General features: G+C 41.4%; 1 protein-coding gene across 1 annotated transcript in view; it reads right to left on the bottom strand.

Moving 5' to 3' along the window:
- Positions 1-26,060, bottom strand: part of tbck (TBC1 domain containing kinase) — a 33,075-nt gene that overhangs the window by 1,389 nt on the left and 5,626 nt on the right. The window contains exons 11-22 of the mRNA XM_085278487.1: positions 25,873-26,011; positions 25,674-25,773; positions 25,330-25,379; positions 25,069-25,198; positions 24,830-24,928; positions 24,693-24,755; positions 24,467-24,593; positions 24,251-24,301; positions 24,076-24,159; positions 18,996-19,081; positions 16,041-16,077; positions 10,944-11,105 (exon numbers count right to left, since the gene is read on the bottom strand). Of these exons, the coding sequence (XP_085134613.1) occupies positions 10,944-11,105; positions 16,041-16,077; positions 18,996-19,081; positions 24,076-24,159; positions 24,251-24,301; positions 24,467-24,593; positions 24,693-24,755; positions 24,830-24,928; positions 25,069-25,198; positions 25,330-25,379; positions 25,674-25,773; positions 25,873-26,011 (1,128 nt within the window). The remainder of the gene's footprint in view (positions 1-10,943; positions 11,106-16,040; positions 16,078-18,995; positions 19,082-24,075; positions 24,160-24,250; positions 24,302-24,466; positions 24,594-24,692; positions 24,756-24,829; positions 24,929-25,068; positions 25,199-25,329; positions 25,380-25,673; positions 25,774-25,872; positions 26,012-26,060) is intronic.

Below are 26,060 nucleotides of genomic sequence, written 5' to 3'. Positions count from 1 at the left end.
CAAAGAACTGCTAATTTCTGCATTCTAAGTTAACACCAACATCTTATTTAAGCAAACTGTTTAACTCCTTTGTAAGAATATGAATGAATTATTTAAAAAAATAAGTGGTTCTTTCTCTCAACTCACATATAAAGCCTGAGAGATTATGTAAATGTAGTGTGGGAGGTTTGGTCAAAGAAGTGAGCAGTTTGACCTTGGCATTTTGCTGCCATTAATAGTCTTAAGTAGTCATCCAGCAGCGCCAGTGGCTCCTTCAGATAATAACTGCCCATCGTTTAGCAGCCGCTTCTCATCTGAGCTCTTGTCTAGCAAAATTTCTACTCTTCCTCCCGATGCCTCTGTACTATTATAAACCCTTTCTGCTTCTTGTGTTGAGAATAGAGAGGATTAGGGAACAGGGAGTCACTGGATTAGCCAAGGATTTGGATAAATTAGGAATTCTTTCCCTTGCAATCTCTTACACTGACAGCCTCTCTTTTTCACCCCTCTTTTCCGTGGCTAATAAGCAAGACTGGCTAATGAGCACTCCTTGCTATGACCTGCACCTGGCCAAGGCTCAAGTGAAACTATATACAAGATATATCTTTTCGCCTCATCTGTCCCGCCGCAGTGTCAAGGTTAGGGGGTTGTTAGCTCTCCTGGGCTAGCACCTCAGAAACTCAGTTACAAGGTCCATTCTGGTGAGAAAAAAAATGCTCGAGGTCTGAGATTCCTCACCGACAGGCTTGCAGGCAGTTCTGGGAAATGCATTTTCCCTCCCTAGAGCTATGAATGCTGCATCCAATCACTCCTGCTACTAAAAGAGGCAGAAATGAAGAAGAGGAGATTGATAGCTGCTTTAATAAGCCCTGGGCTCAGCTGGGGCATTTTCACACAGCCAATTTTGTTAAGAAGTCAATTTTTCTTTTTTGTCAGAAGAAATTACATTTATGTAATTATGTATAGGTGTTGAGTGTGGGCTGTGACTTGTTGCCACAAATGGAAGAGTAGCATGATTAGTTAAGAGCAACTCAAAGGCCTTTTGGAATTGGACGATAGCTAATGTAAGATGGAACTTACAAGCATGAAGATGAGAGACCAGTCATTTCAAAGAAGTATAGAGCATTTGTTTCAACCCATTATGTTGTAACGAACACACTATGAAATTGATGAAATGATGAATCCCAGTGCATCCCAGGTAGTCCCCAAGTAAGCAATGCACACACACACAGCCGTCCAACTTGATGCCTTCGCTCTCCACGTTCACCAATGACACTGTCGCTAGGGACTCATGACGGGGGACATGGACCCGTACAAAGCCGCGTCATATAACGTGCGGAGGGCGGTGAAAGAGGCGAAGCAGCGCTACGGGAGGAAACTAGAGTCACAACTCCAACAGAGTGACTCTAGGAGCCTGTGGCGGGGACTAAGGACAATAACGGACTATAAAGCACCAACAACCGGTATGACGAACGCGGCCGTGACTCTGGCAGACGAGCTGAACACTTTCTATGCTCGCTTCGAGGCTGCAGCTAAGGTCTCCAACAATGCTAGTGTTAGCGGCGCTAACGGCTGCAGACAGGAAGATACTGCCAGCACCGGAAACGTGCTCGTCATCTCCGAGCATGAAGTAAGGAGAGCCTTCAAGAGAGTGAACACCAGGAAAGCAGCAGGACCAGACGGCATCCCAAGTCGTATCCTCAGAGACTGCGCATACCAGCTAGCTCCTGTGTTCACTGAGATATTCAACATCTCTTTATCTCAGTCGGTGATCCCCACATGCTTCAAAGAGTCCATCATTGTTCCTGTCCCGAAGAAACCCCACCCTGCTTCTCTCAATGACTATCGCCCTGTAGCCCTCACCTCAGTAGTGATGAAGTGCTTTGAACGCCTGGTCAGAGACTTCATCATTTCTTCACTACCAGACACACTGGACCCACTACAGTTCGCTTACCGTCCAAATCGTTCCACAGACGATGCCATCTCTCATCTCCTCCACACATCACTCACTCACTTGGACACTAGAAGGGGGAATTATGTTAAAATGCTCTTCATAGACTACAGCTCTGCATTTAACACCATAATTCCCTCCACACTCACCACCAAGCTGGAGCATCTGGGACTCAGCTCATCTATGTGTCAGTGGATCTCCAACTTCCTAACTGGCAGACCACAGGCAGTAAGGATGGGCGGACATGTCTCAGCCTCCACCACTCTCAGCACTGGAGCCCCCCAGGGGTGTGTTCTGAGCCCCCTGCTGTACTCTTTGTACACATATGACTGTGTGGCCACTACCAGCTCCACCACCATCATCAAGTTTGCTGACGACACCGTCGTCACGGCCTACCTGAAGGAGATTAGGAATCTGGAGAACTGGTGCCAGAGGAACAACCTCCTTCTAAACGTCAGTAAGACAAAGGAGCTGATAGTGGACTTCAGCACTAAGCAGGAGAGGAACTACCAGACCCCCGTCATCAACGAGTGCCCAGTGGAGAGAGTGGACAGCTTCAAATACCTCGGAGTTCACATCACGCAGGACCTGTCATGGTCCTGTCACATCAACACCGTGGTGAAAAAGGCCCGACAGCGTCTCTACCACCTCAGACGCTTGAGAGACTTCCAACTGCCCTCCAAGGTGCTCAGGAACTTTTACTCGTGCACCATAGAGAGCATCCTGGCGGGAAACATCTTAACCTGGTTCGGGAACAGCACCATGCAGGACAGACGAGCTCTACAGAGGGTTGTGCGGTCAGCTGAGCGCACCATCCGCTCCGAGCTCCCTGACCTGCACTCAATCTACAGCAGGCGGTGCTGGACCAAGGCCAGGAAGATCGTGAAGGACCTCAGCCATCCCAACAACAGACTGTTCTCTCTGTTGAGGTCAGGAAAGCGATTCCGCTCCCTGAAGACCAACACAGAGAGACTGAGGAGGAGCTTCTTCCCGCAGGCGATACGGTCTCTCAATCACACCACCACACAGTACTGACCCACACATATGGTTCTTACACACACACTGGACTTTCTGGACTTTGGTTTTGCACAACACTGGTCACTATATTCTTCATTTCCGGTTAATACTTGTACAGCTGCTGTTATTGTGTATATATTTATTTATATTTAGATTTCTTCATACATTCTTATATAGTTCTATATTGTGTATTGTGTATTTTGTTGTACAGTTATTTTATTTTCAACTTTAATTTATATATTTATCTTATTCTTCCCAGTTAAATTTACCCTTCATTCTAATTTGTGTTGTACAGTTATTTCATTTTTAACCTTAATTTATATTTTATTCCTTCCTAGTTAAATTTACCCTTTTTAATTTTTCATATTTATTTCCTATCTTATTCATAGCCTTTTCCTTTTTTTGTTCTCTTTAGGTCACGAGCAGTTGTCCAAGCATTTCACTACATATCGTACTGTGTATGACTGTGTACGTGACAAATAAAATTTGAATTTGAATTTGAAATTTAGTTCACCACTGTTCCTTTCTCGGATCACTTTTGATAGATGCTGACCCAGTCAACTAGCCATCACAATTAGGCCCTTGCAAAACTCGCTCAAATCCTTGTACTTGCCCATTTCTCCTGTTTCTAACACATCAAAATGTTCACTTGTTCGTTATTATCAGTAACCAATATCTCAGTATACAATTTAAACTGAGATATTGGTTGACTGTATCTGTGAATCCTGCATCAAAACTTATTCATAATGTTTGCAGAATACAGTGGGGCGATCGTGGCTCAAGAGTTGGCAGTTCGTCTTCTAACCTTCTAATCGGAAGGTTGCCGGTTCGAGCCCCGTTGTGTCCTTGGGCCCCCTGACCACTGGTGGTGGTCAGAGGGCCCAGTGGTGCCAGTGTCCGGCAGCTTCGCCTCTGTCAGTGCGCCCCAGGGCAGCTATGGCTACAATGTAGCTTGCCATCACCAGTGTGTAAATGGGTGGATGACTGACTGTAGTGTAAAACGCTTTGGCGTCCATAGGGACTAAGTAAAAGCCCAATACAAATACAGGCCACTTACCATTTACAGAAATCAAAGATTGGGTTGTCATGAACTATTTTTGTTCTTAAAATGTAACATGATTCCAGAGGGCCTCACGCTCATATAAATAATCACACCAAAGGCAAGCCTCCAGAGGCTTTCTGTTTATGCCTGATGGGTCAGAGCCGCTGCTTAGGCTGCTGCCCCCGCGACCCGGCCCCGGACAAAGCGGATGAAAATGGATGGATGGATGGATGGGTCAGAGCTCTTCTGGTAGTGCAATGACATCTACACAATAGTGAAGTAGTGTAGTTTATTATTGTGATTACTTAATGTACACTTATAGCAGTTGCTTAGGTCCATGATTTACACTGTGAGTATATAGCTGTAAGTTGTTCAGATATCATTATTGGAAAGTTTGCATAATTATTTCTTTACCCAGTCAATATATGTCACTACTTACCCACCATCTCGCACTAAGAAATCAATCTTAGCTGATCTGAAGTGTTCAGTATTACTGGTATTATTCAGTATTAGATTTAGAAGAGTTATAGAAGTGCCTATCTTGTAAAGACAGCTCAGTATTGACAATAATATCCTGCAAACAAGTGAGCTCACTCCAAGTTGTGTCACAAGAATGAGAAGGATACTTCAAATGGTTTGATTGCACTGTTGCTTCTTGTGAATCAATCTGTCTGAGATATTTGGCTGAAAACAGAAGAAATACTTTTGAGAAGTAAAGCCTTGATTTCTTTTCTTAGACTTTTAGAAGTCTAGAAAATTAGAAAATCAAATCTAAACAAGGTATAAAAATGTTTAGTTTTGAATGAATCAAATGAATCAATTGCAATTGTGGCTACAAAGTCAGGCTGAACTTGACACACAGAAATATTGAGACAAAAGAAAAGCAGTGAAAGACAGTGGCTCAGATATTGCTGATTGGTCACTTCATTAGGTACATTCAACTGTTTATTAATGCAACTATCAAATTAGCCAATTACAGTGCACCAACTCAATTTCATCATGTAGACATGGTTGAGCTGATCTGCAGAAGTTCATAGTGAGTATCAGAATAGGGAACAAAGGTGGTTTAAGTCACTTCAAATGTAGCATTGTTGTTGTTCCTAGACGTGCTGGTCTGAGTATTTCAGAAACTGCCAGTCTGCTGCATTTTCCCACACAATCCTCTCTAGTGTTTACAGAGCATAGTCCAAAAAATAAAAAAGATATCCAGTGAGCAGCAGTTCTCTGGCTTTATGGTACCAGAGGCCAGATGAGAATGGGCAGACAACTTCCATCTGGGAAGGCAAAAATAACTCAAATAACCACTTGTTACCTGCCACCTGAGTGGTGTTGATGATCATGTTCATCCCTTAATGACCACAGTCTAACCAACTTCTGATGGCTGCTCCCAGGAGGATACTATGCCATGTCACAAAGCCCAAATCATCTCAAACTGGTTTCTTGATCATGACAATGAGTTCACTGTACTCAAATGACCTCCACTGTCACCAGATCTCAGTCCAATAGAGCACCTTTGGGATGTGGTAGAACGGGAGGTTCACATTATGGATGTGCAGCTGATAAATCTGCAGCAACTGTGTGATCCTTTCACGTCAATATGCACCAAACTCTACAAGGAATGTTTACAACCCCTTGTTGAATCTATGGCATGAAGATTTAGGGCAGTTTTGAATTTTAAAAATGGAGTCCAACTACCAAAGTGTACCGGTAAATATAGCCAACGCATGTTCACATAAGCTACAATGCAGCATATTCTTTAATGTTTTTTTGTTTATGTTTTAAATATACTATAATCTATGTTTTCTGAGAAGTCACAGCCTTCAAAATTATCCAGCTAGTTAATCATGTAAGTGGGACAATTTTTTTATTTTTATTTTAAATCTGACTTATTTTTACAGCATGAAGTTTTTATACAAACCGACTAGCTGCCCACAGCCTGTCAGTCTGTGGGCTGCTAATTGCATACTGGTACCAGTTGGAACAAAATTATATAACAGCATTATTTATTTTATTTTTGGTTCTAAAATTAAATAAGTAGCGTTGGTAACTCACATAGAAACTTATCCACGCTGAAAGTACATCTAGGAAACGTAACTTTCAGCAGGATTCCTCATCCATAAATTCAGATGTACATCCATTAAGATACTTTACTTACTATCCAGTACCACCTTTTCATTTTTTTATACTATTTTAAATAGCTCCACATCAGGCGATTGGGCTCATCCTAAAATGTAAATGAAAATGTAATTTGTAACATGGCAAATTTGTCCTAGAGACATTGTTTTTTCCATCCTCTACATCTCCTTCTACTAACGTTCAAGGTGTCTGTCTGTGCTGTGTTTCCATAAGCAGTTTCAGTAAGTCATGGTTGTTTTTCTCAGAGCTAAACATCTATAAGTAGAGCTCATCAGTTCTGTGCCCATCTCGGCTCATTGAAGCAAATGCTAATGTCCCGTGAAGGCAAATGCCTCTGCATCATCAGTAGACACACGGTTCCCCCTTCAGCTGGGGAGCCTCTCTGGGCCATTGTGAATCAATGATGTCTCCAAACAGGACAGAGTTTTATAGATTACCTGAGGATACGAGACTAATCAAATGGGAATCACAGAATCCGATTAATTGCAAACAAATGGGAAGCTGAGATCAATGTCCCGCTCCGAGTCTAAATGTTGCACAGCAGGTCACCTATTTCACATGTTATGTTATACTCTGATATATACCTACTCAGTTAAATCATTCACAACACTTAAAAGAAAACTATTCAGGGTCCTTTATCCCTTTGTCTTTTTTTAATCTGGAGACTCAAACAGGCGTTTTGTGGAGATAAGTCTGTATTTGCATGTATGAAGATGACTTACAATACACACCACATGATTTAACTGACATCATGAATACTTGAAAACATGACAGATTTTTCTTTGAATCTAGACCTCCCTTCTTTGTTGGAAAATTTACAACTACAGACTTCCTGTGTCATGCATAATAGGCTTGTCACTGAGAATTAATGTCTCTACTCCTATTTACTACCAAGAAAGAGGAAAAGAGAGGAGTGTGTCTGAACCATTTAAGGGCTACTGTCTTGCAATATTATCTTGACTGTTAATTTTTATTCTGGTAGCTGCGTATTTGAACAGAAAGGCAGAAGACTTTTTTTTTTTTTTAAATTTCACAACTAAATGTCAAGTCTGCTTATAGATCTCTCCAATGTTCATCCAACTCACTGAATCTCAGAATAAGTCATATGTGTAATGTAAGCTCTCTGGGTTCACAGTCATAGTCACGACCACTAAGTATAGGCTTCCATCATGCACAAGCTAAAATTAACAAAATGAACAGAAATCAGTGAAGTGGAGATTACATGAATGCTGCAAAGTAGCTTTCAGTAAACTGCATGATGGTTCAGCCTGAAGTTATTTAAATTAATCTAATATCTAAGAGAGTTTAAACATATGCAGTAAAATATGTAATATTCGATACTGCATCCAAACGATTCTGTAATTTATCCTTCCGTGTGTGCTGCAGAAGCTGGACAGACTATTTGTCTTCTCTTATAATGTCCAGCCAGCAGCATGGTATATATTTTCTGCCTCCATACATGCAGCTCCAGTAGTTACAAAAATGTGACGCATGTGGACTCTGCTCTGAAACAAATGAATGTGAGCTTCAGTTGTATGAGGACATCAATTCTGCACGCCTGATGGCAGAATGGAGCAGGTGCGGTACACAAATCACAGGATGTCTACCATAACTCACTATGTGTGCGTGTACGTGTGCGTGCGCTTTCATGAACATGAACGTGGTGAGGGAAAGCACACACTGACCTTCAAAACCATATTTTTTTCATCAATTGCTGAGAAGCACTATTAAAAAGAACTTCAAACATAACGCTAAGCCTTTGTTTCTGTTCATGTTCTCTGCATTTCCCTCTATGCTATTTACTATATTTTACACGTTCATAAAATGTATGATTTAAATGCTCACATCTATAAATCACTTGTTATTGTATTTCTGAAGTAAAAACTAAAACCTCCTTTGATGTTGTGATGATTTATCATAACAATTATTTAGCTGCAGTTTTCATTCTTACAAAATAGGAAGCTCAATGTGTCCTGCACTGTGTCATCACTTGCTGTCAGAGCTGATAGCAGTCAACTTTTCAACCTGCTAACACACTTGAAACCAGGGAATAGACCATCACATATTCTGCACTATGATTCATAAATGTTAAGAATTCAGTTTTTGTTGCTCAAGAGACTAAATTTTGAATTTATTGTAGCTTCCTCTGAAATAATACTGCAGTCTTTGTACAAATACTTTGTTTGCAGCAGCCTACAATGCTGGACTTGCTTTGAATTAAATGCTAACATGCTAAAGTATTTTGGTACACTGCTGTTAAAGACACACTGTACACAGGTCAGCAGACCAGATGCTTGTACTTGTTCCAAAGATGGACAGCAAATTAAGAGGTGAAAGAGTTTTTGCAGCTGTGAAACGACATCAGGCAAGCTCCTTCACTTCTGTCTTTAAATCTCGCTTACAAACACCCTTCTATTTCTTGCCTTTCGACCCACTGTGAGATGTTGACTGTGACTTTATTTCACTTTTTATGTACGCCTTTATTGTTAACGTCTACAGTTCTTATATGTCCCCGTATCTTTTTACTGTCTGGTCTGTATTTGTCTTTTATGTTGTGTTTTGGGTTTTGTTTTTTTTAGTCAGTCCTGCTGTTGTTTACTTTGAGTGCTTTTTAAATAACGTGGTGTGGTATGGTAAAATATAAAGATATGATGATTGCTGGCTTTTGCACTGGACTGCACTAACATTTGATAACCTCCCCCTAAAAGCACAGACAAGTTTAATGTGGATTTTTCACAAATGAGAGGTTTGAAGCTTTAAAGCAGTGAAATTTTAACCTGATAGTGGGGTTAGTAGAGACAAAGCACCAAAGTTAGAAGGATTCATCATGTTGAAATATCACAGTCTTGACCATTACGGTGGACTGACAGACCCACAATGGCATCTCAAAAGCCACACTACTGTGGGGCTAAAGAAAGAACAATAAATCCATTGAAGATAGACCCATGCTGTCTTAGAGGTGATAAATATTGTGCTGAAGTGTGCAGAACTTAGGAGTCTGTCTTTGTAATGTATATAAAACTATTGTGAGTAGGGACCAGATTGTGGCTCGAAGCTTAAGTAAACAAGTCCTGTTTGAGGTCATGCAGCAGCCTAGATTTCAGTCCTAATATAGTTTAGAGTGAGTGCCAGATACTACACTGTAACTACCTAGGTATACACAGGCTGCGCTAATGGGGCTGGCAGTGATATACAGAAACAAGCTGGCAGGAGAAACAACTCCAAGGAAATCTTGCCAGAGAAGCTGACTGCAGCTCTAGCCCAACATATTTTACCTTTATAAGGAGAACTGGATCTCCTTTTGCCTTCTGCCTCAATCACATGAATCTCCTGGACTCGGGCAGTAAAACAATGACGTATTGCAACCACTAAAGTTTGTAGAAGATGGGGCTCAGTTTACAGTCAGCTCCAGTGTCCCTTTTGGACAAATTGTTCCTGTCTCTATTGTTTTGTTTTTTTTAATCCCAAAGTCATTTTGCCTTTCAGCAAGAAAAAAAAGGGCTAAGCACCATTTGGAAATATAGTTTTAAAGGAAATTGTTTGAGCTATCCCCCAGGTGAAACTTATATTCTGAAGACATGCATTAAGAATGCCGCTTGCTGACTTTATGTCACCGATACTTTGCTAAGTAATCGCTTTGTGAAAGTGAAAAGGAGCAGTAAAGTGGATGCATAATCAGAGACACTGTTAGGACTCGTCACTGTACGGCAACATGCAGTCAACGGAAACAGCAAAATCCCAAATGCACTCTGTCACTGTCTGCCCATAACACATTTATAACTCTGACCTGGAGTGAGTCTGTGAAAAGAATTGAATACATTTAACCAACATGGTTAATAAGTATGCATATCCATTAAGCCTGTATGAACAGAACAAACCCGCTTAATTCCTCCCTGATTTGTTGGCCCTCCTCCTGCTTCGTACAAGAAAGGAGTTGGAATTGCTTCTTTTGTCTGTAAAACACTGAAATCTGCAGGGATTAACAACGATACTGCAAAGTTAAAAGACTAAGTATTTGCCATCCCGACTTTTCAATATTTCCTCCTCCTATGTCTCATTCTTGCTGCTGCACTGACAATGGTGCTTAGGTGGTGTAATGAGGTATTAACGAATTTGAAATGTCTGTCCACGTGCAGGTGTATGCATTCAATTCCTAATTCTTTTGCCTTTTGTTCTTTTTTTTGCATTTCAGTAAATATGTCTGTCTCTTTGCTTTCTCAAAGAAGGAAGGGGCCTCAGGCAACATGCTACTCTCACATCGCTATCGCTGACTTTATTTGTTTGTATCTACCTGGAATTTTGCAATTGCTCATTTAATGATATCATACAAGAGATGCTAAGACAAAAAGAGTTTAAACTCTGAATGAAGATGATGTAAATGATGAAGAAGCAAACAGGCTGCGAGCAGACTAATTCCAGGGCGCAGCAATTGACTGTTCAGTAGATGCAGAGCAGAGCGCGGCAGCGCCGGGAGCACATCAAGTATCAAGTATAAGAGTGCAGAGCTGTCTGCTTTGAGGATATCATTAACTCAGACACATGAGCGCACATAAGTACTCTGAGAAACTGCCTCCTAGAAATGCACGCTTCTTTAAGATGGAAACACTTCGAGTGAGATTTTAAAAAAGGCAGAAAAAAAGTGTTTTTGTTTGACTTTTCTTTGCTTACATGAGAGATTTTAAAGCTTTTCGGGAAACTCTCATATATACTGTTTGGCTGTAGGTAATTAAGTAACACTTGTATGGAACAGAATTGTAAAGAGGGAATAGGGAAAGTCTGTGTAAATACACAGATGTGCATACCAGATGATGTTCTTACCTGGCAGGTCGGAGAAGAGCAGGATGCATTCATTGAAGCCATTAGCCAATAGGCGGTCCCTGAGTTGCTGCAATATAGCTACGCCAATACAGAATGGGAATGAGGAGTTACCCAGGAGCAATGTGTCCCACAGGTGGAAGATCTTGTGCAGTGGAAAAACATCTGTATTGTGGGTACATAAAAAAAAAAAAAAAAACACAACAAAGACAAGATTTTACAAAGTAAGTGAATATGAGAGTGCCTGAAAAGAAACATGCCTCCAGAGATGCTCAATGGGATCCTGCAAATGGGACAATACCATGTAGCATGCACACAGTGAGAAATAGATAATCAGTTTGTGTATAATGAGGATAATTTGCATGTGCACAGTGCGTTTACTTAACATGGCTTTATGGGTTTAAAACGGGGAGCTCACTAAACAAAACTGTGCACTGTCAATGCTGCCTGGAGGGATATTTGATGTGGGGGAGGCAGCTGGAAAAATGTTTCAAGGTGGGTGTTGTTGTGGAAAAATGACAGGAAGAACATCAGGGGGCTGAGGAGCTTTGGAGCAAGAAACCTGCACAGGTTATTCCAAGCCAAATAAAACCACATCCTGATAATACGTCTCAGAGCAGTTATTATTTCAGTCACATTACTCTCAGTGTTTTAAAATTTAAGGTTTCCCTTCTGTATAGATTTATGCATGGGAACCAGCATTGTCCACCTGTTTATATCATCTCGGGGGTTTGTTAAGGTGGATACTAGGCAAGCTGACATGCGTGTGTGTGTGTGGGCAAAATGTGACTGTGGTGAGAGCTGTGAAAATGCCTCGGAGGATCTGCACCGCATTAGCAGTCAGCCGAGTTGGCCGGTGCATGTGAGTGACAGTCAGTGTGTCTGTGTGTGAATGGAAGATGACCCTCCAACCTTGTCTCATATTGGATCGGGGACATTAGCAGTCAGAAGGGCACACCTCGTGAATACTGGACTCACACACAGCCTCAGGGGGAGGATAAGGGTTAAAAGGGTCACAACTCACACTTCCCACACCAGAACTGGTATCTGTGTGTGTGGTTTTAACTGAAGATGTATCACCGAGCAAGGTGAAGGGTTCAAAAACATCAGTGGATAGTGCACATGCAGACTAATCTGGCTTCAATTAGTGTAAATTACAAGTTGTGTAATGTCTGTAACAGTCTGCACACTACCACAGCTCTAGTGTAACGATCAAAATTTATATCGACAAGGTAGCAAGTTATTAAAACAGTTGCTGTAAATGACGGTTTGCCTAGAGGGAAACAGGTTAATTGCATATCATTTAATTTTGGGCCCCTGTTAATAGGATCTTTTTTCTGCGCTATACCTGCACTCAGTGAAAGGATCAAAGTGTAATGCTGCCATCCGCTGACAAACCTCATGCTGGGAGCATGCCAAATCCCCACCCCCCACAAAAATGTTTGAAAAAATGTCCCTTTAATAATAATGATGATAATAATATATATGTTTGATGCTACACCGGTAAAGGAAGCATACATATCACAACTAAAACACAAAGATATCTGCCAACCACCTGCATCACTGTGAAGACTGCAACCTGCTAATTTTACACTAAAAATGATTTTTATGAACATTTTCTTTTCCTTTTAATCTAATGCTTAATATTGCTGATCTAAATATCTACATCTAGATCATCCCAAAAGGCTAATAAGACTCCAATCATTTGGCAGTAGTTCACTGGTTGATAAGTTATGCATTTCTTTTGAAGTACATCAGAAAGTGAGTTTTCACCTTCTCTGTACTTGTTGAAGTTTTACAAAGGCCCCTTTATCATGAGGCCAACTTCAAAAACATCCAGATCAGCACTATCAAAAATTTTAAGACTATAATAACTTTCCAACCCTCTCAAAGTACAAGTTTATAAGGCCACATCTGCAGTAATATGACTTTCATATTAATTTTAAACGATCTCGGTCCAAATTAGCACTTCAGGACCCTTTTCTGAAATAATGCCCATACATACTAATGCATACAGTATAACACATCTTCGGGCATGTGTGAGCTGGTCTGAACAGAAAGTGGACGATTAGTTGCTTTGTTTTTCAGGGAAGCGCATGTAGTGACTAACAAGGGTTTGACCTTAAAGAAAGTGACTTAATCTTGTGTTTGTGTGTACAGAAGGGCCAGATGTGTTAAAAGCATTAGCAAACTATTAGCAAATAACGTTTCTTAGGTGGTGTCCTTTGCATATTTATCCATGCTTGCAGTGTATGCACAGTAAGTACACACCCTTGTCATAGTGACCAGAGGAGACAGTAGATGTCCCCAAGCTCCTCAGACATTGTTTCTGATGTTTTTGATTCTTTAGGAAGTAGGGCTGTGCGATATGACCAAAATCTCATATCCCGATATAAGAATTTTATCGTCCCGATAACGATATAAATCACAAAAATGTAACATTTTCTGTAAATTCTGTGAATCTCGGGCAGCTCGACTTGCGGGAAGTGTTTTCAGCTGCGCGTCATGTAGCTGGAGTCGAGTGTTTTACCAGATGCATGAAACGATACATTTTTAGACACAAGTTGTAACGGCCGCCGTTTTCTTTGTGAGTATTTATTACACGGCGTGCTGCGGGGAAAAGCCTGTTCTAACGTTTGAGTCTAAGGTTTACTTTTTAGCACCTGGTGGCTCTTTTTTATTTCTCATCCGTAAATAATCTTCTCTTTCACGTGATTCCGTTTATTTTGAAAAGTCTAAACAGGATCTTGAGCTTTATTGTGAAAGGTTTATGTGGAACATAAACAAGCGGAATCGCGATGGTGTTACCGTCGTTGTTGCTAACGACAACGCATAAAAATAGGCGCTTGTCCGTCAGTAGTGTGGTTATATTAAATCGTCGGGATTTATATTAGAGAATGTTTCTGACGTTATATTGTTGTCTTTTGTTGCAGACACCAAGTGCCGAGGTCCTGCCTCAACCTCCTTCAGACCAATTGGTGAGTGACACACCCACTTCATTCTTCCAACAGGTTACACATTATTTTTTTGTATTTGGCATCAAGTATATGTGTCAGTTGGGCCTAGTGCATAAATGAAATGCACTTTAATTGTACTAAAACAATCAGTTTTAGTCGAAGTTAACCAAAACCAACATTAGCATTAGGATAAAGTAATTGTCTATACCATTTGTTAGTCCAAACTTTCCCTTAAAGCATCAGCTTGATCCTGACAAAATTTGATATTTTTGTCGTTTTACACGTTTTTGTCAAAATAAGCTCCCGCTGATCAGTTTACATTATTTAATTTCTGGGGAAATAGATGGCTTTACATCAGTGTTGGGTTTAGAGCTTTTATTGACAACAGCAGGAGAAGTTAGAAGTCAGGAATGTGAACTCTACACGTGTTCAGTCGTCATGTCCTCATATTGTTTTAAGCTGTGAAGGACAGGAGTGTGTTTAAGTAGAAGTCCTCATATGGTAGGACCAACAACTCTAGTGTGTGTTACACTGTCCTCATATCGTTGGGTAGCAGAACTGTACAGTGTTAAGTGTCTATAGAATCTGGTATAAGGAAGTCAGATTCTTCTGTAATAATATTCACTGATACAAATATGATCTGTAGTTAATTAAATATAAGAGAAAGAGAGAAGTTTAAGAAATTAATATAGCCACTGCAGTGACCATCAAAACGATGAAAAAATATTGCTGTAAACAGTTTATTTTGCGACACCACGAAACAAACGATAGCGTAAAATGAAACGATAGACGTTTTTATATTGTCATCCGATATATATCGTTATATCGAACAGTCCTATTAGGGAGGTTAGATTCTTGTTTTTTTTTTTACTCTACCACCTGCATCCTTGGTGCCCTTAAAACTGGAAGAAACTCAGAGGTAAGATGGATTATACAAAATCCAAATCCAGCCCACCAAAACAACATAGAGATACCATTAATAAATATAGAAGAGTTTTTTTTTAAAAAGCATCATGCTCTCCTCAAGGTTCTCTTGAGGGAGGCAAGCATGCCGATAATTGTTAATGCATTTTTTATCATTTTTCAAATCCATATTCATTAAAGGATTTTTATTTTTATCATCCTGGAGTCGAGCGCCTGGGATTGATTTTGTTTGCCACATCCTACCCGTGTTCTACCACATACTGTATTCTTTCCTCTGTCTCATATCACCTCTAAAATATTTTCAAGGCCTTCATGTACAAATGTATTATTGATCGCTTTAAATTCATGCACTCTAATCAATACTTTTCCAAACAGTCGTCACTCTAACTGGCTATTTTATCTTTATTTCATGAAATACTTCAAGCAAAGCTGGATGTTTATTTAGCAAGTTTGTATTCTTTACACAGACAGGCAGAATTGCAGTTGTAACTTCAGATCGTTAGTATGGATTTTATACATTCTGGGCAATTACTTTATTATTTATTCCGACGTTCTATTTCATTATTAAATGACTTTACTCTGTGCAGGCTGAAAAAAATGTACTCAAGTAAATCAGGTCCTTTCTCTGGCAGATTTTATAGATTCACTGCAAACCCAGCTCAGCAAAACAACTGCACCTGAACTGTGAGCTGTCATATTTCATGTTATAAATTACTAAGTAATAACTGAACTCCCCTCATGTGAGATGAAATTGAAAGTTCTGAATAAAGCCAGCAGTGGTTGATAGTTTTCATCAGAATATGTGTTTTTTGTTCTTTTCTCGCTTTGAATACAACACACATTTGAGCAGCTGATTTATCTTGTTGGTCACAAGTTGGATTTTTTACTATTTATCCGGATAAATACAAAATTAAAAAAAAAAAAGAAGAAGCTGTGCCGGTCAACATCTCAGCTGATGCCGGACTGAGCGACTCTGTTCTTTCCCTACAGGACTGGAATTAATTAGCAGCGATAGTAAAGGTCACCATGACCAAAATAAATTTAAAAAAAACCTACAGAACTCGAAATTTGAGCCAATGACCTTTTCAGTCCTTTTTATTTGCACTCAGACGAAAAGCTGACTTCAAATATCCTGTGAAAGTTTTTGATTACACTCAGTGCCACATCAAGCCAGGGCATTGTGGGTGAAAAAAAAAAAAAAAAAAAAAAGAGTACTTACGTGTAAACATTGTTAGGAACCAGGGAATAGCATAAAGCTGTGCGGAAAAAGAAAAGAGAAAAAAGATGATGACATAAGCATAACTTATACATTGGGGAAAATAATAATATGATCCCCTCCTGAATTTTTAAGTTTGCTCACACACACATGGTAATAAACAGTCTTTAAGTTTTATGGTAGTTTCATTTTAATGGAGAGAGACAGAATGTCAACTAAAAATCCAGAAATAACACATAACAGCATGAATTTTGGCTGCCACAGGTTGTGTGCCCATATTGCACACAGATTACAATCGATTGATCGATTATTCAATTATAGATAAGTTGTTATATGTAAGTACACCTGTCCAAACAATTCATTTCGTGGGTAAGACCAAAGAACTGTCAAAGGACGTCAGGGACAAGACTGTGAACCTGCACAAAGACCATCAGAAAAAAGCTTGGAGAGAAGCTGACAAATGCTGGTCCAATTATTCAGAAATGGAAGAAATTTAAATGATTTACAGAAGACTTGGGAGAATAGGGCTGGGACCAGATGAAACCAAAATCGAGCTCTTTTGCATCAACTCATCCTGACTTGCTGGGAGGAAGAAAAATGCTGAGTATGACCCAAAAAACACAATCCCCACGGTCAAACACAGAGGTAGAAACATTACTCTTGGACTTTTTTCTGCTAAGTTTACAGGATGACATCACCACACTGAGGGGCCAAAGGACAGGGCCATCTACTGTACCATAAAAAGAAAAGGCAAAAAAGAAAAGCTGAAGCTTTGAGCTGCCAAGCAGCAAGTAAGAAAAGGATTTAGAGAGTCTCTGTCAAGAGGGGTGGGCTAGAATCCCTCCTGAGATGTGTGCAAACCTTGTGACCAGCTAAAAGAAACGTCTGACCACTGAGCTTGCCAACAAGGGATTCTCCTCCAGTTGCTATGTTCTGCTTGGGGATAAAATACTTATTTGACTCTCATTCAATTAAAATGAAACTAGCACAAAAATTTAAGACTGTTCATTTCTTTGGAAGAGAGCAAACTTACCAATTCAGCAGGGGATCACATACAGCATTCATGTGTGCGTAGTATTCAACACATCAACTCAAAATAACACGCTAAGACTCAATCTCTGAGAAAAGCAGCACACATGGCTGTGAATCTCCACAGCTAAGAAACCGTAACAGCAATAAAGAGCAAACTGCTGACTTTGGTTATAAGTCGACGGGAAAAACGCTAACAATGAAAATGAATCTCAATATACTGATCTTGTCATTTGTCATTCGTCCTTTCTTTCTCTCTTATTTACTCTCTGCACTTCCCTGGGAGGAAAAGCATAAAATTGAAATGAAATAAGGCACACAGACAGATACAGACACACACACACACACACACACACACACTACGCCATTAACCAACTGTTCTAGCAACTGCCAATTGCTGGCCACTGTCACCAAGGCTTTGTAAATTTCAGCGGCAAAAGCTCTGGAGCAGCAACAGCGGAGTTATCTCAGCCAGTTTACTGATTGCTAATTGCGAGGGAGCTGGTGACTGTTCAGTGGACCTCTTGTGTGCCTAAGTGTGACGAGACGGCCACTGCACTCAGAGTCTCATCCTCAGCCGCAACAGCCCAGCAGCAGGACTGCGAGTACAGCCAGATTGGATTAGCGTAGGTGTAAATGGCAGACTCAGGAGAGGCGATGTAGCCAAAATTGAAAGTGGCCCTGAATTAAACCACTGGCAACATGCAATTTGACTCTGCTGGAGCGGAGTCCAGGAACTCTGCAGCATTTCCAAAGATTACTTGTGGTTTCTGCATGTTTGCACAACATTTTTGGTTTTTCCTTTCTTTCTGAAAGACAAAGTGTGTTGAACTAGCCATGTTCCGGTTTGCATGTATGAGAAATCCATTCATACTGCAGTGACATTCGGCCTTTTAGTGCAGATGGATTTACTGCCTGAGTAAAACAACAGCTCAGAGTGTGCTCTGCAGTTCACAAAGGGAAAAGGGATTTATTATATATAAAGTCTGATTACTGGGACTGAAATCAAGCATGAAAGCTGTATCAACAAAGAGTGTTCCAGTATTGCCCTGGCCTAACAACAAAAGCAAGCATACAAAGTCCCCTTTGAAATGGTAGTACTGTACATGCTCTAAATGACAACCCAGAATGATAAGCAGTTTTTGGAAGGCCCAAGTCTGAACAATGAAGGCGCAAAAGACTAAAATAATTACAACAGGGCATCTGTTTAGCATAAAAACATGTTTAAACAGCCAAAAAAAAAAAAGCAAAATCACCTGCAGGCTACATTTTTTTCTCCATACACTTTCATATTCTGACAATCAACAAGCACAGTTTGGTGCTTCACTTGCTCCATTTTACAGCTGCAATATCAGACACTGAGGAAATAGAGACTTAAATCCCTGACTCCTCTGTGATAAAGACCCCACTTTTCATCGGGTAACGTCTCAGAGGCCGGGCTGTGGATGACACACATTCATCAGCACACAAACTGAAACCCTGGAGAGACGGTGGAGACTTTAACCTTGTCACTGTCTGAGCAGAGCCGTAAGAAGGAAAGCAAAGGGCGAGGAGAGGTGGCGCAAAGTAAGAGAAATAAGGTAAGCCTGACAGAGGACAATCATTAAGTGTGCCTTGCAGACATTAGCCGCTGTATAAATCATTACCAGCGGACTATGGGGAAAACTTGACCCTGGCCACAAATTCTGGAAACGGGGATGTGGAACAAAAAATGTCATTGACTATGAAAAGATATACGTAACAATCTATGGATGGTCATTTTCTTTGTCCCCTGGCAATGAGACACTAAGAATATTTTTGTACTATTTTTGACTTGCCATTAAATATACATTTGCAATAACAAAAAAATGTTAATAACCAGGCATGTCCTACACTGCTGACTTTTATTTTCATCACTCTGCCAGAACACTTGCACTCTTGGTAACTTACATCTGGGATGAAGCCAATCTCATTTAGATGGTTGCTTAGCTCTGGGTCATGGAAGGCAATCATTTGAGAGAAGACAGTCAAGTACTCTGAAAAAGAGGCAAAAGGTCCATAAAGAGTGTACTGAGTAGTTTGAGTGTTCAGGCGTGAAGAACAGTAGGTCTGACCAAACAAAGCTCTATAGTAACCAGTAGAAAATACAACCAACAGTGTTGAGCCACCTCTCGTTTCTTTATAGTTTGCAAGAAAAATTAAACATAGGTGCAGCAATTTATTGAAACATATGCAAACATAAATGAAATAAAGTATATAAGGTGATTTTTTACAATTTTAATGAGCTTGAAAGTCAATATTCCCTTCAATAGGCAAGGCAAGGCAAGTTTATTTATATAGCACAATTCAACAACAAGGTGATTCAAAGTGCTTTACAGAGACATTAAAAAAACGAAAACAATAAAAAGCATGATTTAAAATTGATTAAAAAAAACAGTAGATAAAATCAGAACAGTAGATAAAATATAAGTTTTGAAATTTAAGCTTAAAAGTGTGGATTTGGTGCTTTATTCAAATGCAGCTGAGAATAGGTGAGTCTTCAACCTGGATTTAAATAAACTGAGTGTTTCAGCTGATCTGAGGCTTTCTGGGAGTTTGTTCCAGATATAAGGAGCATAAAAGCTGAATGCAGCTTCTCTGTGTCTGGTTCTGACTCTGGGAACTGATAAAAAACCAGATCCAGATGACCTGAGGGATCTGGAAGGTTCATACTGGGTCAGGAGGTCACTGATGTATTTTGGTCCTACACCATTCACCAGTGGGAGCATGTAAATGTTAAACAGAAGGGGTCCCAAGATGGAACCTTGTGGTTCTGTCTAAAACCTGACTGGAAGGCGTCATAGCAGTTATTAGGTAATAGCCTCCCCACAGTCAAAATCTCAACATTACTGAAGCAGTGTGGGCTCATCTTGACAAAGAAGAGAAGAAAAGGCAGCCAACATCCAAAGAAGAGCTTTGAAATGTCCTTCAAGAAGACTGGAGAACTATTCCCAACGACTACTTACATAGAATAGAATAGAATAGAATAGAATAGAATAAAATTCAACTTTATTGTCATTGCACATGCACAGGTACAGGGCAACGAAATGCAGTTTGCATCCATCCAGAAGTGCTTTAGTGATATAGATATATTACAATATATATTAGCAATAATATAGATATGTGAGTATATTACAGAAATGGGTCTATTATGGTATGTTATAATGTACACGGTATGAAGTATGTTGTGAATATTCTATAACTATAAGTATGTACAGGCTGTAGTGAGTACAAGCTATGTACAGGATATGAACAGGATATAAATATGAAAAACTATACAGAATATGAAATAAATAACTTTACAGAAATCTGAGATATAGAGTTATACAGAAATGGGAACTATGCAAGTTGTAAACAGTTGTAGGGTTAAAAATTATTGTATGTACAGAATGATTATTTACAGAGCTATACAGTAGTGCAGTTAAGATAAGTGAGATATGTGGATAATTTCTACAGAGGCTATATAAAGTGCTAGTGGTTGTGAGTGGTGGTTCAGTTCATTTTATTATTGTGTGTTTGAGGGTACAGTTGTCCATTGTGGGTGTGTGTATGTTCAGTCCATGTGTTAACGTGGGTCAGATGTCAGGAGGCAGAGTTCAGGAGTCTGACAACTGTGGGGAAGAAGCTGTTCCGGTACCTGGTGGTCTTAGTCCGGAGGCTCCTGTAGCGCCTCCCAGAGGGCAGGAGGGTGAAGAGTCCATGTGATGGGTGACTGGGGTCCCTGATGATTTTACCAGCCCTTTTCAGACACCGCTTCCTGTAGATGTCTTTTATGGCAGGAAGTGGTGCTCCGGCGATGCGCTGGGCAGTTTTCATGACCCTCTGCAACGCCTTCCGGTCCGAGGCAGAGCAGTTCCCGTACCAGACTGTTATACAGTTGGTCAGGATGCTCTCGATGGTGCAACGATAGAAGTTCACCAGGATGTCTGAGGACAGGTGGTTCTTCCTCAGAGTCCTCAAGAAGAAGAGGCGCTGGTGAGCCTTCTTGACCAGCTTGGAGCAGTTGGTCGTCCAGGTGAGATCCTCGGAGATGTGGACTCCCAGAAACTTGAAGCTGCTCACACGCTTAATGTGGATGGGTGGATGTGGGTCAGCATTCCTCCTGTAGTCCACGATGAGCTCCTTGGTCTTCTCGGTGTTAAGCAGCAGGTTGTTTGTGTCGCACCACTCAGCCAGACGATCCACCTCCGCCCTGTAGGCGGCCTCATCGTTGTCACTGATGAGGCCAATCACCGCGGTGTCATATGCAAACTTAATGATGGTGTTGGAACCATCAGCCGGTCTGCAGTCGTGGGTGAAGAGGGAGTAGAGGAAACGGCTCATCACACAGCCTTGTGGTACACCGGTGTTCATTGTGATTGTAGATGAGCAGCGGTTATCCAGCCAGACATGTTGGGGGCGGTTGGTCAGGAAGTCCAGTAACCATTTGCAGATGAGGGAACTGATGCCCAGGTCTGTCAGTTTCCTGATGAGTTGTGAGGGGTGGATTGTATTGAATGCTGAACTGAAGTCTATAAACAGCATTCTGGCGTAGGTGTTGTTGTTGTCCAGGTGTGAGAGGACAGAGTGCAGTGCGATGGAGACTGCATCCTCTGTGCTCCTGTTCTGGCGGTATGCGAATTGGTGGGGGTCCAGGGTGGGGGGGAGACAGGATTTGAAGTGTGCTAGGACCAGCTGCTCTAAGCACTTAGTGATGATGGGGGTGAGTGCTACTGGGCGGTAGTCATTGAGGCAAGATGGGTTGGAGTTTTTGGGTATCGGGACGATGGAGGTGGATTTGAAGCAGGCCGGTACCACAGCGTGGGCCAAGGACAGGTTGAATATGTCTGTCAGCACTCCTGCAAGCTCCCCAGAACACGCTCTGAGAACACGCCCGGGGATGCCATCAGGACCTGCAGCCTTGTGGACATTGATCCTGCTCAGCACCGCTCCTACATCGGTGGGGGAGAGAGTCAGAGGTTGGTGGTCTGGCGTCACGTCTGCTTTGGTTGTGGTTGTGGGGTTCCCTCGCTCAAAACGAGCATAAAAGTTGTTGAGCTCGTTGAGGAAGGAGACATCAGAGAATGCGGGGGAGGGTTTAGTGGTCCTGTAGTCTGAGATGGTCTGGAGTCCTTGCCACATGCGTCGGGGGTTGGAGTTGGAGAAGTGTTCTTCTACCTTCTTTTTGTAATGGTGTTTGGCTTTTTTGATGCCCTTCTTTAGATTAGCCCTGGCTGTACTGTAGGCGTGTGCATCTCCTGACCTAAAGGTGGTGTTGCGGGCCTTCAGGAGGAGACGAACATCCCGGTTCATCCAAGGCTTCTGGTTGGGGTACATGGTGATACATCATGGAGAAGCTCACGGCTCTCCAATGGGAGATTGAGAGGCCAGTGTTGGACTGTTAGAACAGCTTTGAAATTCATATGAGCTGTTCGCACTAAAGTAAAAAGCACCATCACTTCATGCGGATACCCTTTCGGCGCCAGCTGCGGTCGCAAGGCTGCAGCCGAACAAAAACACATGCTGTCCTCCCAGGAGCCCAGCATGAGTAGAGGTCTCTTTTTTTCCCTCTTGTACTTTCCCATTGTAGTGTATATTTCAGTGTTTTTTTCTGTAACGCTACCGAAACCACATCGAAAGGAGCCAGCTGAGGTGGTTCGGGCATCTGACAAGGATGCCCCCTGGGCGCCTCCTGGGTGAGGTGTTCCAGGCATGTCCCACCGGGAGGAGGCCCCGGGGCAGACCCAGGACACGCTGGAGAGATTATATCTCTCGGCTGGCCTGGGAACGCCTTGGTATTCCCCCGGATAAGCTGGAGGAGGTGGCTGGGGAGAGGGAGGTCTGGGCCTCTTTGCTTAGGCTGCTGCCCCCGCGACCCGGCCCCGGACAAAGCGGATGAAGATGGATGGATGGATGGATGGATGGCTACCGATCTCCGACCTGTATCCTCATCTGATGTCTGTGTTGTGTGTGTAAGGTCGGAGGGGGGGGTCCTATTTCACTGCAGGGCAACCGGCATGTGGCAAATAAAGCCTTGATTGATTGATTGATTGATTGAAATGTAAAGCAATCAGACTAAGAGAGTTCAGGCTGTGCTGAAGAATAAAGGTGGTCATACCAAATGTTGACTATTGACTCAGTTTTTTCCTTATATACTGCATTGCTATGTATATTTGTACACGTTTCAATAAACTGCTGAACCTATTTCTCTTTTTTCAAGCAAAATATAAAGAAATGAGGGGTGGTGCAGTATTGTTCATCAAAGAAAAACATACACAAACGTGACTCAGAAAAGCTTGAGTGTAGTAATTCCATCAAGTGAATCAGTTTTATTGAAATTTAGTCAACTCTTATGTGTTACCCACATGTTGCTCGTACTCTCCTGATCCACTTTTCAGCCTTTCTCAACCTCAGTACATAGTGAATGTAAACTCATGCTGCACAAAGCTGTGCAAGCCCCATTTCTTCACACAGTTCATCTACAAAGGAGCTCTGACCAGAAAGATAAACATTAGACAGCTCTCTCCAGGGCATCTAGCAGGGGAAGAAATGATAATAGTCACATTCCCCATGGAGTTCAAGAGGTGTATGGTGCAGCTGTTTATCAGTCACGTACGAATTGCCTGTGACATTTCTCTGCAGGCACTTGCAGTTTCATTTGTTTCCCTATCTCTAAATGATGCGACTCAGCTGCAAACTCCATTAAGAAAGACTGAAATTAGTTTTCAGAGCTTAGAAGCAACATGGAGCCAAAATTTAATCAACATTGAGCTGACGGGCTGATGCTCAGTGCCAGCCGATGATAATTTGCTTTTGAACTTAACTGAATGCTCAGACAACGTTTAATGCTTATTACTTAACTTGCAGTTGACTACATATGATAACCGGTAGAAATGACAACAAGTAATAAAATAATATGGAACAGCGTCTGCTCGAAGAATGAAAACTGAATATTTCATTAGTGCGTAAGTAACTCTCTGAGTTGTGCGAAGATTACTCAAGTATAGCTTACCTTGGATCACATGAGAGTTGTCCTTCAGAAAAAAGTTGTACAAGTACTTGGGGATGAAGGCAGACATGCAGGCATATGCCAAAGCTGGGAAGAGAATCAGATAAAAATGAAAGTATGAAAATAAAATGGAGATAAAATACTAGTTAGCTACTTGAGTTCACATTAAAAGTCTTGCCTTCATTGTTGAAATTCAGATATAGAAAGGGGGCACAAAGCGAATCCAAACCTGAAGTGAAAATCAAGTCAGAACAGCTCATGATCTTCACACAAATTCAACTGTAGGGTCAAGAAATTTAACAAGGAATTTGAAAAGTGTGGCATGACCACCACCTAGTGTCTATTTATGTACAGTACAATAATAAATAGTGCGAGTTACAAGAGAATGACTGACCCTGCCAGTAGACCAGGTCAGGGTGAGACACCACCCACGCTTTCAACACACGTCTGAACTTGATGTGGCCCTGGGGAGATGACAGCAGCTCATCATATTGGTGGCACCGTGGGATGTCCACTTCAATCTGTAAGCATGTGCACGAAAAGACAAAAGAGATTGAATGAAGTTAGATTAAATCCACTTGTATACACGGCGTAACATGCATTTTTAAACAGCTGTGTACCTGTCTGTCAGTTGGTATGGGAGTATCCTTGTCTATACCTTCATATTTAGCTTGAATGTCACCCTGTGCAAAAGAAGGAGAGTAAGCGGTACCACAAACAAATATAAAAATGCAACTTTTCATGATTTATTTTGTACCTCAATGCCCAGCAAGCCAGCCCACGCCAGCCCTCGTACAAGTGGGGGAATGTCCACTCTGGCTTCTTTCCACACTAGGGTCTTCTTGTACGGGTAGGCCTAAAGTCAAAGCAATACATTATTGAGTCCCAGTCTAACAATAACACGTTTAAACAACAAATACTACAAATACAGGACAGAAACTGAGGAAATGCTTTTGCATGCTGAGTGCTGCATATGAATTTGTATGGAGCCCAGACCTTGAGCAATCTGTCAAAGAGGATGATGCGGATGAGCTGGTACTCGGTGTCTCTTTCACGGATGATGAGTGGCAGCGTGACGGCGGCCGACAGTTCATTGCTGCTGTTGGACTGGGGCAAACTCGACTGTCTGGAGGAGGGAGAAATAAGCAGAGGGGGGGTATGACATTTCTCAAGCTAAAATAAATGATGAAGTAAGGTGTAAAATACTAAAGGGGAGGAGAGGATGACAAGAGCAACTTCAAGATTGAGAGCACTTACTCGTCTTCGAGGAGAGGGTAATAGGCTTCTCTGGCTACATCTTTCAACCTCTGGGGGAAAAAAAGACCACTTATGGTAAAAACAGTAACAGAAGTTTATAGTTTCTATAAATATCTAGTCTCTATAGTAATTTATAGTTTCTATTGCAAGTGCAATTTTACTGCAGTTGCAATACAGCAAGGCAACATTAAAAGATTTTGTCAACTAATAAAAACACACTTATTAATACAGAAGTACGAGTGGCATAATGACTGCAGTTGTTTTCAGTATATCAAAGGAAGCCCAGAAGGCTGCAGATAGTGCAGGAGTGTTCATAAAGAAATGTACACATTTTACGGTCTTACATTTCTGAGTTGGCACAGAGACAGCGTCACTGTCGTGTCATCGAGCAAGAAACTCCGATCCCTGCCCTGGCCAAACGTCTCCCCATCCTCCAAGACGAAACTGAAAAGGAGATGCAATCAAGATGCAGACAGGCTCAAAATTTAAATAAAAACTGCCAACCGCTCAGTCTTTTGTGTTTGTGCATATGTTGTTTTATACTTGGGCAGTGTGGAGATCGGTGGTTTGGACTGAATGATTTCCTGGTTGGTGAGCTCCTTTTCTAGGTCTCCACCTGCCAGACACCACAGATGATAAACCTCATCTATGGCCCGCTCCGACAGGTAATCCTCATCGTCGTCTAATAGCACACACACAAACATATACACACACACAAAAAGAGTAAAAAC

The sequence above is a fragment of the Mchenga conophoros genome, linkage group LG6, assembly GCF_057382185.1.
Source record: "Mchenga conophoros isolate Kocher_MC1m ecotype Shallow Benthic linkage group LG6, M_conophoros_male_GT1.1, whole genome shotgun sequence".
In the NCBI taxonomy this organism is placed as follows: domain Eukaryota; kingdom Metazoa; phylum Chordata; class Actinopteri; order Cichliformes; family Cichlidae; genus Mchenga; species Mchenga conophoros.
Note: the sequence above shows the minus strand (reverse complement) of the source record. Positions and strands in the feature narration are given on the sequence as shown.